Source organism: Lacerta agilis, chromosome 8 (assembly GCF_009819535.1).
Source record: "Lacerta agilis isolate rLacAgi1 chromosome 8, rLacAgi1.pri, whole genome shotgun sequence".
In the NCBI taxonomy this organism is placed as follows: Eukaryota; Metazoa; Chordata; class Lepidosauria; order Squamata; family Lacertidae; genus Lacerta; species Lacerta agilis.
Window position 1 is genome coordinate 3,893,323 of NC_046319.1, and position 12,524 is coordinate 3,905,846.

General features: G+C 48.1%; 1 protein-coding gene across 4 annotated transcripts in view; it reads left to right on the forward strand.

Moving 5' to 3' along the window:
• Nucleotides 1-12,524, forward strand: part of TET3 (tet methylcytosine dioxygenase 3) — a 93,078-nt gene that overhangs the window by 58,039 nt on the left and 22,515 nt on the right. For all 4 annotated transcript variants that reach the window (XM_033159092.1, XM_033159093.1, XM_033159095.1 and 1 more), the window contains one exon: nt 9,149-11,870. In XM_033159092.1, the coding sequence (XP_033014983.1) occupies nt 9,149-11,870 (2,722 nt within the window). The remainder of the gene's footprint in view (nt 1-9,148; nt 11,871-12,524) is intronic.

Here is a 12,524-nt window from a genome sequence, read left to right on the forward strand (position 1 = left end):
TTTCGTTGAAATTCCTGCATTGCAGGGGGTTGGACTTGATGACCATTTGAATCATGAATACAGAGGCAAACCTTTCCTACATCTACACAGGCTCATTTCAGACATAGATTCCGGGAACTTAACTTGCTTCACTGTGATAAAGGAACTGATAAACTATGGCTTGTGTTGGGCTGGTAAACCAGAATCAGAAACCAATGTTTGAATTATGTGCACACCGTGGTTTGGTGTGGTGTCTGAATTGGAAAAGCAGTCATGGGAATGCTAAACAGAAGAGAGCAGACAAGAATATATTCTATAATAGATGATACATAATATATCACATTCAAGGCACTGAACATACATTATCATGTTATGAAAACAGAGGTGGGAGGTAGAGATCTGTATTACTAGTCCTAGATTCCAGATGGTCAGGGCTCCACAGTATTTGACTGGCATTGGTAGCCAAGCCACAAACTGCAGTTTTATCGGTATGCTGCTTTCCCACTGGTCCCTCGTCTTTGCATCTCTGCTCAGTATCAGCCACTGTGCTACCTCAGTTTTCCTACAGCTGAGGTTTTCAGCCTTTTTGAGTCCATGGCTCCCTTGACCAACTACATTCTTTCTGTGGCACCCCTGTGGGGCTCAGGAGGCCAGTTATGTCACCTCTTGCCTGCAGAGTGGGCAGCCTCTCACCTCGGGCAGCCTCTCACCTCTTTTCGAACACCCACCCTTGTGGAGTGTGCCCTCCACCTCTTCCCCTCTCTTTGGGAGTTCTCCAGGCAGCCACTGCTGCCACCCTGGTCTCTGAGCTGCCCCCCCCCCCGCCCCAAAGAGAGGTGCCTCCTCACACTGCCGCTCAGAGGCCTGGGAAGCATCCCCTGACCAGCTCCAGAGGCACCATTTGCCTGGGGAGCTTGTAGCCAGGGCTGCTGCAACAAACAGCTGTGCAAGCCTTTGGGAGGCAGAGATGCGAGAGGGCATCAGAGGAGGGAGGGAAGGAAAGAGGGACAGAGGCCAGTGTTGCCCGTGGCACCCCGGACTATCATTGAAGGCACCCCAGGGTGCCACAGCCCACTGGTTGAAAACCACTGCCTTACAGCATCCTTCACCAACCTGGGGTCCTGAAGATGTTTTGGACTACAACTTCCATCAATCCCAGCATCATGTGGCCTTGGTGGCTGGGGCTGATGGGAGCTGTAGTCCAGATTGTTGAAGGCTGCCTCACAACCTTAATTTTTGAACTGGCAATTAAACTACTAAGAGGAGTGAAACAAAGGGAGCATTTCTCTCCCAAAATGTTTGTTCATTGAGCTGCTGAAGTTAACTGATGCCTTCTCTTTTTTCCTGGATACACACACAATACACACACAAAATACCATTCCTCTTTTGTTGCCCTTTGTTGACTACTTTAGTTTCATGAATACCTTCTGGTGAGAGATTTTGTCAAAGACTTTTAGAAAGTCTAAACCTGCCTTATCAAGTGAAACAGCCTTAATTGCAAGGACATTGGAAGCCATGATAAACCTGATTAAATTTGTCAAAGGAAGGGAGAGGAGCCCAGGAATTTTACTCCTGAAATGTTTTAGGTTGGCTTCTTGGAACCTGAAATAGTTTTCCAGCACTTGATAGCTTCTCTACAGCATAATCTTAACTTGGAAAATATTCAGTGGTTTTGCTTGTAGTTGTTTCATTTTCTTTCTTTTTGGGGGGCGGGGGGAATTATGCCTGTGCTTTGAAGTGATGGCTTTGAAGAGGGGTGCGCCTCCTCTGGGTCCTACCAACAAGTTTCTTTCTAATGAAATGGCTTTCAGATGTTTCTTGGCAATATGTTTAGTGGACATAATAGACTGCTTGTATGACTGGTGCTGGAGTATTATAGTATGAAATTCAAAGGAGAAGCAATGGCCCTTCCTAACCTTCAGGGCACTTGATGAATTGTGAATTTCCCCCACATGGTTTTTGCAGGAAAAACAAAAAGCAACTCATGGATCAGTTCAGCTTTTGGGATTCTGAAATATGCTTAACTTAGGAATCTGCCTTGGTCGTCCTGATAATTATTTTCTTCTTGGCTCAGAAATAAAACTGGCGACCAGTACACATTCAAGGTCTCTGAATAGCTCAGCTGGTAGAGCATGAGACTCTTAATCTTAGGATCGTGGGTTCAAGCCTCATGTTGGGCAAAATATTCCTTCATGTCAGGATGTTGGACCAGATGACCCTGGTGGTTCCTCCCAACTCTTCAAGTCTATGATTCTTCCTACCCCATGAATTACAGGCAATGGGGAGTCACTGGGCTTTTCCACAATGCAGCTTAGAAGTTGCTTGTGCTGCTTTTATCTTTCTTTTTTGTGGTATCTACAAAACTTCCTCCTCTTCCAAATGGCAGCCCATAATTTCCCTCTTCTAAATTTGGATTTACTCTATCCACAGATAATCCAATAAAGGAAGAAAAACAGATAGAAACTTGCATGTTACCCAACTGTGGGTGTGCTGAAGCACATTGTGTGGTTAACGTGTGTGGTGGCGTTTTTCTGGGTGCCGTCTATCACTGCACCTGCTGTTTTAATTTTGTTTCCATCAACCCAAAGGAAATTAAATTTAAAAAAGAACAGGCTGTCTTGGTTCCAGCTGAGCAACCAAGAAATTGGTGGGGTGGGTGAGTATCTTCCATAAGGGGTGTCTGGTTTGTGTGTGTAGTTTTGCTTGGCAAATGCATAGGCAAGGGACAGTGAACCTCTTTGGAGTAACCCAGTTGTAAGCTGTGTACTGCCAGGTGGTGTTTCATCTGGGCACATGTGGAGGAATGCTAAGCTATGAAGGGTCAAAGCTGCTGAAGCTGACTTTCCCATTGTTTTCAATTCCACAGCATTAGGCCTCATCAGTAGGTTGGGAGCAGGCTCTAATTGGCTGCAATATAACCTAGCAGGGAAGCAGCCTATAACATTTCCTCGGTTAGAGACATATGTGGGGTTTGCAGGACAAGCACAGCCAGTGTTGTGGTCAGCCAGAAGTAGCCACAACCCCCCACCTTCCTGCCCGTGCACAAGCTACCCCAGTAAACACTGGCAGCCCTGCTTGTTTCAGGAATGCTGAGCAGCCTTTGTGAGAGGAGGGTCGAACAGCTGCTGTACCCTTGACCGACTTGGACAGAGCCCAGGCAGCTTCCAGACCTGCCTTATCTGCTCTCTGAGCAGCGCTGTGCTTCACATTGACAAGAGCTCACACAGAGAGGGTGTGTGTGTGAGAGGTGGGGGGTGCATGCACACCTGTGAGTGGGTTTATGTGCAGGGTAGCAAAAGACTGGTTTACAAGACAGCCACAGGCAGCTTCTCCAAGAAGAGGCTTGTTGGAGCTTGCCCACTCCACTGGCCTGTCAGTGCAGAGCACAAGTCGCTTAACAGGCTTCTGGCCTACAGTGGCGGCGGTAGCAGCAGCAGCAGCACCACAGGAGAGTGAAATAACAGTGGGAAATCTTGCAATCTTTGGAGAGCTTTCCCATACTGAGTTAGAACTCCCAGACGGAGGATTTCTCAGGTCCTGGGCACACAGTTTCAGCACTCTGATGCGTAACTCTGTTCTGTGGCTGGGCCCAAGTTAATGTGCTAATGTTGGCTTAATGAGAGCCAGTGTGGTGCAACAGCTAGAGTGTTGGACTGTGACCTGGGAGACCAGGGTTCGAATCCCCACTTGACCATGAAGCTCGCTGGGTGACCTTAGGGACACTGTCTCTCAGCCTAACCTACCTCTCAGGGCTGTGAGGATGAAATGGGACGGAGGAGAACTATGTATGCCACTTTGAGCTCCTTGGAAGAAATGGTGGTATAAAAATGTAATATATAATATTATAAAATATAAACTGACAAAGTCCTGAATTATTTGGGACCCAGGTACTTGATGGAGTGCCTCTTCTCATGCTGGCCAGTCCAGTAATGGGAACAGCCATAACTCATGCTTTGCATGCAGAAGACACCCATTTTCAATCTCTGGCATCTCCAGGTAGGACTAGGAAACATTCCCTGCCTGGGATCTACGAGAGCCACTTCCAATCAGTGCAGAAAAGACTGAGCTAGATGGGCCAATGATTGTGTTCAGTATAAGGCAGCTTCCTATGTTCCTAAGGCTCTCAGTTCAGCAGAGGGGCCCCTTCCCTTTGCATACCAGCAAGTGTTGCTTGCTCTGTGTGGGTGCAGGATAGACCCTTCTCCTTAATTCTTCTCCAGCTGTGGAACTCCCTCCCCTTGGAGGCACAGATGGTCACATCATGGATGGGCTTCTGGCACCTAATCAAAACATACCTCTGCAAATAAATACCCAGGTTTTGGAGGGTGTGGGGTGAGATTTGCTTTGGCATTCTGGACCCACCCGTGTTGTGCTTTGACCACTGCTTTTAACTGTGTTTTTCTTAATTTACTGTTGCATTGTATTTGGAACTGCTTTGGAGTGTGGTGAAAAGTGGTTTAGAAATATCACAGCTATAATAAATAATAGGCAGATTGGTACCCCAGGAAAAAAATCCTAATTTGGGAGGTGAATGGAGGGAGATAGTGGTACAAAGATAGGCATGGTTTCTAAGATAATTGAATTATTGGTAAAGGAAGTTTCCTATCACTTCCCCACCAGCAGTTCCCATGCCCCATTTCAAATTGTTCAACCCCACAACTCTTCAGAGAAGGCTTAGATCATAGAATCTTCAAGTTTGAAGGGACCAAGGGGTCATCTAGTCCAACCCCCTGCAATGCAGGAATCTCAGCTAATGCATCCATGACAGATGGCCCATCCATTTGAAAACCTCCAAGGAAGGAGAGTCCACCTCCCCTCATGGGAGTCTGCTTCACTGCTCAACAGCTCTTACTGTCAGAAGGTTTTTCAGAATGCTTAGTTGGAATCTCCTTTCTTGCAACTTGGAAGTCATTGGTTCGATTCCTACCCTCCATAGCAGGAGAAAACAAGCGTGCTCCCTCCTCCATGTGATTTGAAGATGGCTATCATATCTCCTCTCAGTCTCCTCTTCTCTAGGCTAAACATACCCAGCTCCTGCAAGCGCTCCTCATAAGGCTTAGTTTCCAGATTATATTGGTTGCTCTCCTCTGCACACGTTCCAGCTTGTCAACATCTTATTAAATTGTGTTGCTCAGGATTGGACACAGTATTCCAAGTGTGGTCTGACTAAGGCAGAACAGAGTGGTACTATTACTTCCCTTGATCTGGACACTACACTTCTGTTGTTGCTGCCTAGAATTTGTCTAATCCTCTCTTAAAGCCATCTTGGTTGGTGGCCATCACTGCCTCCTGTGTCAGAGAGTTCCATAGTTTAACTCAGTGCTGTGTAAAGAAGGACATTCTAAATGGTTGGAGAAGATATCGCAAAGAATGACCAGAAACTGTTTTTATATGCAACAACAGCGGCCAGTCTGCTGTTAGCACAGGTTTGGAAACAACAGCAAATGCCAACAATGGAAGATTGGCAAAAGAAGGTGATGGAGTACGTGGAAATAGCCAAATTAACAGGGGGATAATCGACAACAGGGTGATGAAACATTTCTAAAAGAATGGAAGAAATTTATGTTGTATATAGGTAAGATCTGTGTGAAATAGGAAACCAGTAGAATAGAAATAAACCTCATAACAGGTAATACAAACAAATTTTATTGGAACAACAACAACAATGAAGTACGTTCTAATTAAGTAACCAATTATATCTATAAGTGGTGTACAGATAGACAAAGAAGAATTGTATACAGTTATACCTCGGGTTGCGAACGCTCCATGTTACGTATGTTCAGGTTGCGTACTCCACAAACCCAGAAGTGTAACACGGAGCGCGGACGCTTCTGCGCAGGTCCGCGCATGCGCAGAAGCGTCCTGCGCAGTTTGCGCGTGCGTGAAAGCGCCGCCTGGGTTGCGCACTGTTTGGGGTGCGAACAGCACCCTGGAACCAATTGTGTGCGCAAACCAAGGTACCACTGTATATAGAAAGATGTATTTAATTATAGACAACTTACGGGCAACTGCGTAGTTAGAACTACAATATTTAGAATGGACAAAAGAAATGCGAGAAAATTAGAAGGGACAAAAAGAAGCCAGAAGAAGGAAGGAAGTCAACTCATAGGAATAAATGGTAAATGTACAATGTAATACAATATGTATTTGAAGTATGACGTTCGAAAACTAATAAAGATTATATTTTTTAAAAAAAGTAAAGAAGGACATTCTTCTGTCTGTCCTGAAACTTCCAGCCTTCAGCTTCTCTGGATGTCCACAAGTTCTAGTGTTATGAGAGAGGGAGGAAAACTTTTCTCTGTCCACTTTCTCCATGCCATGAATAATTTTATAAACTTCTGTCATGTCACATCTTACTTTCTCTAAATTATATAGTCCCAAATGCTGCAAACTTTCATTGTAGGGGAGTCTTTGTATTGTAATGGTTTTTAACCAAAGTAGCAGCGGTGCTTAGGCCCATTTTGAATGGCTGTGAGGGGTCAAGGAAGCAGCCTTGAAGGCTTGTGTTAACTTGAATTAAAGGATACTGTATATTGACTAAGTATATCTCTGTTTAAGGGATACAGTTAACACACTATTAAAATGTTTCCTTAAAATGAGATACTCAGTCAATACATTCTATTAGGCAACACGACTATAATAACAGGCCTTTCTCCTGTGTGTTCATATGGATGGTGCTACTTGCATAAAGCAATAGTGTATAAGGAAATGAATGTCAATTGAAGATTGCACCATATGTACAGCAATGGCCTTTCCTGGAATGGTGAGATGGGGAAGCACCTACCTGGGTGCTAAATCTCCTGGCTGTTTATTTGGAGCACCACCTTCTTCCTAGTTGAGAGGCTCCAGTTGGAAGAGTGAGAACCCAAGTGGCACATACAGTGAGCCCACAACTTACAGAGGGGTTATGTTTCAGTTGTTGTTGTTGTTGTTGTTGTTTAGTCATTTAGTTGTGTCCGACTCTTCGTGACCCCCATTGACCAGAGCACGCCAGGCACTCCTGTCTTCCACTGCCTCCCGCAGTTTGGTCAGACTCATGTTGGTAGCTTCGAGAACACTGTCCAACCATCTTGTCCTCTGTCGTCCCCTTCTCCTTGTGCCCTCCATCTTTCCCAACAAAATTGTGTATAGTCAAAACTCTTTGGGTTCATGGCGGATGGGATTGCCAAAGCCTTTCCCTCTCTTTTTATTGTTTTTTTTTTGCCAGGCGTGTAAAGCTGAATGTGCATAAGTTACAAGCTTACTGCAATAACTGCTGCACTGTCTGCTTGGAAATGGAGTCATGGAAGCTGCCTCCTGTACTCCACTGAAATCCTCTAATCACCTTTTGTGACACATTGATCACATTTTCTGGAGCTGAGTTGCATAGGCAGAATGAGCTCAGTGGGTGGAGCCTTGGCAAGAAAGAGGGAGAAGGCAAGAAGTATAGGTAATTGTTCTTTAAGGTTACCTGAAGAATAATCTCACCTGTTATATGCCCAGTGGTGTAGTGAGATGGGGGCGATGGGGGCGGTGCGGCCCGAGTTCCACCCTGGAGGGGGTGGCACTCTGTGCGCCCCCTGCCCTGCAGCGCCCAAGCCTCAACCCGCCACAAGCCTCACTCGGTGTGGCGACGGCAGTGGAGGCGAGGGGCGGGCCCGCCAGCGGCACCCAGCACGGAGTGCGCATGTGTGGTATCCCGCGCGTGCACACTACGACCCCATACGCAATGCGCATGCACAGGATTCCGCACATGCACACTCCGTACCGGGTGTTGTACAGGTGCCGCCCCGGGTCCCGGGGGGTTGACAAAAAATTGTTGCCCCCAGTACCCTCTGGGCTTGCTACGCCTCTATATATGCCCAATCGATCACTCTGATCTGCAGGTGAGGATCTCCTGCAGATGCCATCCTATCAGTAGGCCCATTCTACACAGTGTAGGAAGTGGGCCTTGTGGAGTCTGTCCCTTGAAATCTTCTCCGCTGAAATATTAGGCACTGTCTCTTTGTCCTTTTGGTTCCTGCTGAAGACCTTCCACTTCCAACAAGACTTTTAAGTTGAGATCTTTCCGAGTCTGCATCTGTACTGAAATTGTTTTTTAAGATTTTTTGAAATTGTTTTATCACTTGTTGCTTGCCACCCTGAGCTTCTCTGGGAGAAAGGGTGGGATATTAATTTGATAAAAAAAATTAAAACACACAGACACAGACACACAGACACACACACACACACACACACACACAGGTTAAGATAACTGAACTGAGCACATAAAAGGAACAGAAATAAAAGGGGGAAGAAGGGAGGGGCTTTAAATGGCTGCCTGCCTTGGAGGGATCCTTTTAGAGATCCAGATTTTATGTTTATGTTTATAGGTAGGTCATATAAGTTTGGCACTTAAGTGCTGTTGGCGCATCTGGCACCCCCCCCCCCATTTTCTTAATGGGGGGGCTTTTCCTTCCTGAGCAGCACCGCTCTTCCCGAGAAGACCTCCTTTAATCTACACCCAGGCATTCCGTGGTATGCCTGTGTTCAATCCACAGGAGCTGATGCCAGAATATTTCATCATCATTATCAATGTTTATTTGTATGCCACCTCTCCATAGTTAACATCATGGTGGCTCCAAACATGAAAAGATTTACATAACTGCAATAAATAAAAATACAGTATATTGAAATGTATGCAACAAAATTATTCAGTCCCCACCAAAGTCATCATAAAGCCTAAACATAAAGATAAAAATACTAATATAAATACCAGCAAATTTAACATCTCCAAAATTTAATCTTGACCACATAACACCCCATTCCTAAGCATCTGCCCACCTTTGTACACCTTCCAAGGGCCTCCTGGCAGTTCCCTCACTGCAGGAAGTGAAGTTACAGGGAATCAGGCAGAGGGCCTTCTTGGTGGTGGTGCCCACCCTGTGGAACGCCTTCCCAGCAGATGTCAAGGAGACAAAACAACTATGCTACTTTTAGAAGACATTTGAAGATAGCCTTGTACAGGGAAGTTTTTAATGTACTGTGTTTTTTTATAATTTGTTGGGAGCTGCCCAGAGTGGCTGGGGGAACCCAGTCAGATGTGTGGGGTTCAAATAAAAACATCATCAACATAACCAAGAAGTTGCTTGACTCTGGTTTGTTTGCTCCGCTAGAACTCATTATTTCTGTTTTTCTTCTCTCATTTCAGACCGGTTTGGAGTGCAGTTCAGTTGATGGACCCAAAACAGGCCAAATGGAAGAAGGGCCATTTAGCCATGTTGAAGAAAGAAGGTTGAGCGAGGACCGTATGCCTGGCCTGGCCAATGGAGGAGGATCCCAAGCCGCTGAAAGAGGGGCCATGCTAATGGAAACACCTGCATGGCTCAACAGCTCCTGCGCTGAGCAGAAAGCCAACTGGGAGAGGCTGCCATCTGCCCCAAGCCAGGGAGACTCCTCCAGCAATGCCAACTTGGAGGGCGCTCAGAACTTGGTGGATTTCTCGGCAGCAGCAGAAGCAGCCATGTCTTCACACGGGATGGTGCCTCTGCGGTCCCCTTCCTTGCTGAGCATGCAGCTGTATGAGAAATTCAACGCCGAGATGAATCGCAGCAGTGGGGTAGACAATGACCTGGCAGGGCCTCTTTCCAGCACCTGCTCTGGCAACGAGGACCTGACTGCTCTCAGAGCTGCTCTGAATTATGCAAAGCATGGCGTCAAACCGCCCAACTGCAACTGCGATGGACCCGAGTGCCCAGACTACCTGGAGTGGCTTGAGAAGAAGATCAGATTGGCCACTGGAGAGGACCAGAGTTGCATCCCACAGCCTCTCAGCCAGGAACACCAACCCCCCTTAGACAATGGTGCTAATCATAAGCGGATGCCTGCTACAGAAGAGAAGGAGGCTTCGTGTTCCCTGGAGGCCCTCCCTCTTACGGAAAATGCACTGAATATTGCAAAGGAGAAGAACATCAGCCTCCAGACAGCCATTGCTATTGAAGCCCTCACACAGTTGTCATCTGTTCTTCCTGAGCCAGCCCAGGAGACTCCTCCCCCTCCCCAGAGTCCCTTGCAAGCCATGGCATTCATCTCCAAGGAACAGCTGGAGCAGCCTTCCCGTTTCCCGGCACACAACCACCCCAACTCGGTGCTATCTGAATCCGGTGCTGAGCTGTACCAGAGCCAGGCCTCGAAATCATACATGAGCCACAACCTGCTCCAAGCTCCTGCATCATCAGCACCATCTTCCTGGCAGCAGGGAGCAAAGGTTGCTCAGGATATGGCCCCCTATTGCCTTGATCGCAACAACGGACATCTGGAGCCATCAGAGCTGTTCCCCATCTCCTCTACCCCACAAAAAGTGGAGTTCCCCGAGCAGTGGGGTGATGAAGGCAAGCTGAAGAGCAGCAGCCTATGGGGCCTGCATTCCAGCACCCCTCCTTCTCCACTGGTGACTGATCCCATGGCTGAGCTGGAGCAGCTACTGGGCAGCGCCACCGACTGCATCAAATCCGTGTTCAAGCGACCTGAAGCAATGCCTGGCAAAGCCAAAGCTGTCAAGCCAAAACAGGAGCCATTCGCCCAGAAGGACGACAGTCCCAGCTACCCCAAGGCAGCCTCCTCCAGCCCACAGCTATCGCAGCTCCTGCAGGAGACGAGCTTCCACAAGAAGACCCAGAAGGCTCTGCAGCACCACCTCCACCATAAGCGCAGCCTTTTCATGGACCAGAAGACACCCCCGGGAAGCCCCCAGGAGCAGATGCCAAACTGGTGGGCTCCCAGCACCCAGGCCCAGCCACCACCACTACCAAAGCCATCAGAAAAGCCTGTCAAGGAGAGGAAGAAGAAGGTCCAGGCTGATAAAAATACTCCAGTCAAGCCGCTGCGCAAGCAAGTCCAGATCAAGAGGTCCAAGCAGAAGGATGCTCAGCCCCTCTTCCTCCCTGTCAGCCAGATCAGCTTGGAAGGACTCCGCTCGGTTGCCACTCCAGAGCGTCCAAGCAAAGAGATGCCACCTGAGCAGCTCCTGGTCTCCAGCACCCCTCCCAGGCTCCTGCCTCCTCTTCCCATGCCACCCAGCCCTTCAGAGCAGTCTCCATTGCAGAAGTTACTTGAAAACAGAAGCCCGGCTCCCAACACTCAGGAAACATGCTGTCGCAGCCAGGAGGAGAGCCATTGCTACTACCCTGAGAACTCTGCAGGCAACACTGCTTCCCTCGCCACTCCTGTGCCTGGCTTTCCCCCTTGCTCATCCTCTGTGGCCTGCAGCAATGGGCACGAGGAAGGCTTCCACAGGACTGCAAATCCAGCAGACCACCCTCTCTTCGCCCACAGTTCCATTGCAATGGATGACAAGCTGGAGGAGCTGATCAAGCAGTTTGAAGCGGAGTTTGGAGAAAATTTCAGCTTTCAGAATTCTGAGCTTCCTGCCCCACTGCTCCTTGGGGATGGGCCACTTTCAGCCCACCCTCCTCCTCCTCCTCCTCCTCCTCCTCTGCCCCCATTGTCTTCTCTGAGCCATTCTGCAGAGCCTACAGTGGGCTTAGATGCAGCTCTCCAGTCTCCGGCTAGCAAGGACTGCCCCCTGCCCCTGACAGGTGCTGCCCACGTGGGTCACAAAACGTTACCCCTCTTGCCAGGGGCTGGGCAGCCTTTTGAAAACCCTTTTGCAGCTCGGTCCCCTAAGCAGATAAAAATCGAATCTTCTGGTGCTATTACCGTGGTGTCCACCACGTGCTTTTACTCTGATGAAAACCAAAACACAGATACCGCTTCCATGGAAGGGACACCAACCAAGGATAAAGTGCCGCTCATGCCTACTCTCAGTGGATTTCTGGAATCTCCCTTGAAGTACCTGGACACACCAACCAAGAGCTTGCTAGACACGCCTGCCAAGCGAGCTCAAGCAGAGTTCCCGACTTGTGACTGCGTGGGTGAGTCATGTGATTTCCCTGCCCCCTTGTGTCTTGCAAGGGAATAATCCTGATTTCTAAAAAAGAGAAAACAAGTGTTGCCTGAGGGTGGGTTTCAGAAGAGGGTGTTTGTGTCTGTGCGCGTGTGAGCACATGTGCAGAGTTGCATGGCATTTGCACTCTCCACATCAGGATTTTGAGCTCTTGCAAATAATGCTGAGGCGTTCTGTGTTAACTCTGGCACAAGTTTGAAACCAAAATGAATCTGCAGCACAGGTGGGAACCAGCCTGTGTTGCCAGTCCCTTCTAAAGGATTACTTTTCACAAAACAACTAGCTGAGTCATTTTAACTGACTGCTCTTCTGGTAGGGCAATGGGGCCTAAACTACTTGTATCTAAGTCAGTGACCACCACCACACCTTGTAGCAGTGAGTTCCCTCAGTTAACTGTGCATGAAGTGAATAAGTGTTTGCTTTTTATCTTCTTCAGAAGCATGGGACTTGTTGCATTTAAGGAGTGCAGGGGCGCCATTGCGACTGGGACAGGGCCCATGGAGATGGTGCCTATGTCATGCCATGTGATGTCACACATGCAATGTTTTGGGTTGCCTTTGGGTTGCCTGGCTGGGCACCCACAGTGGAATTTTTCCGGGTGCCAAGGCACCCAGGGCCCCCC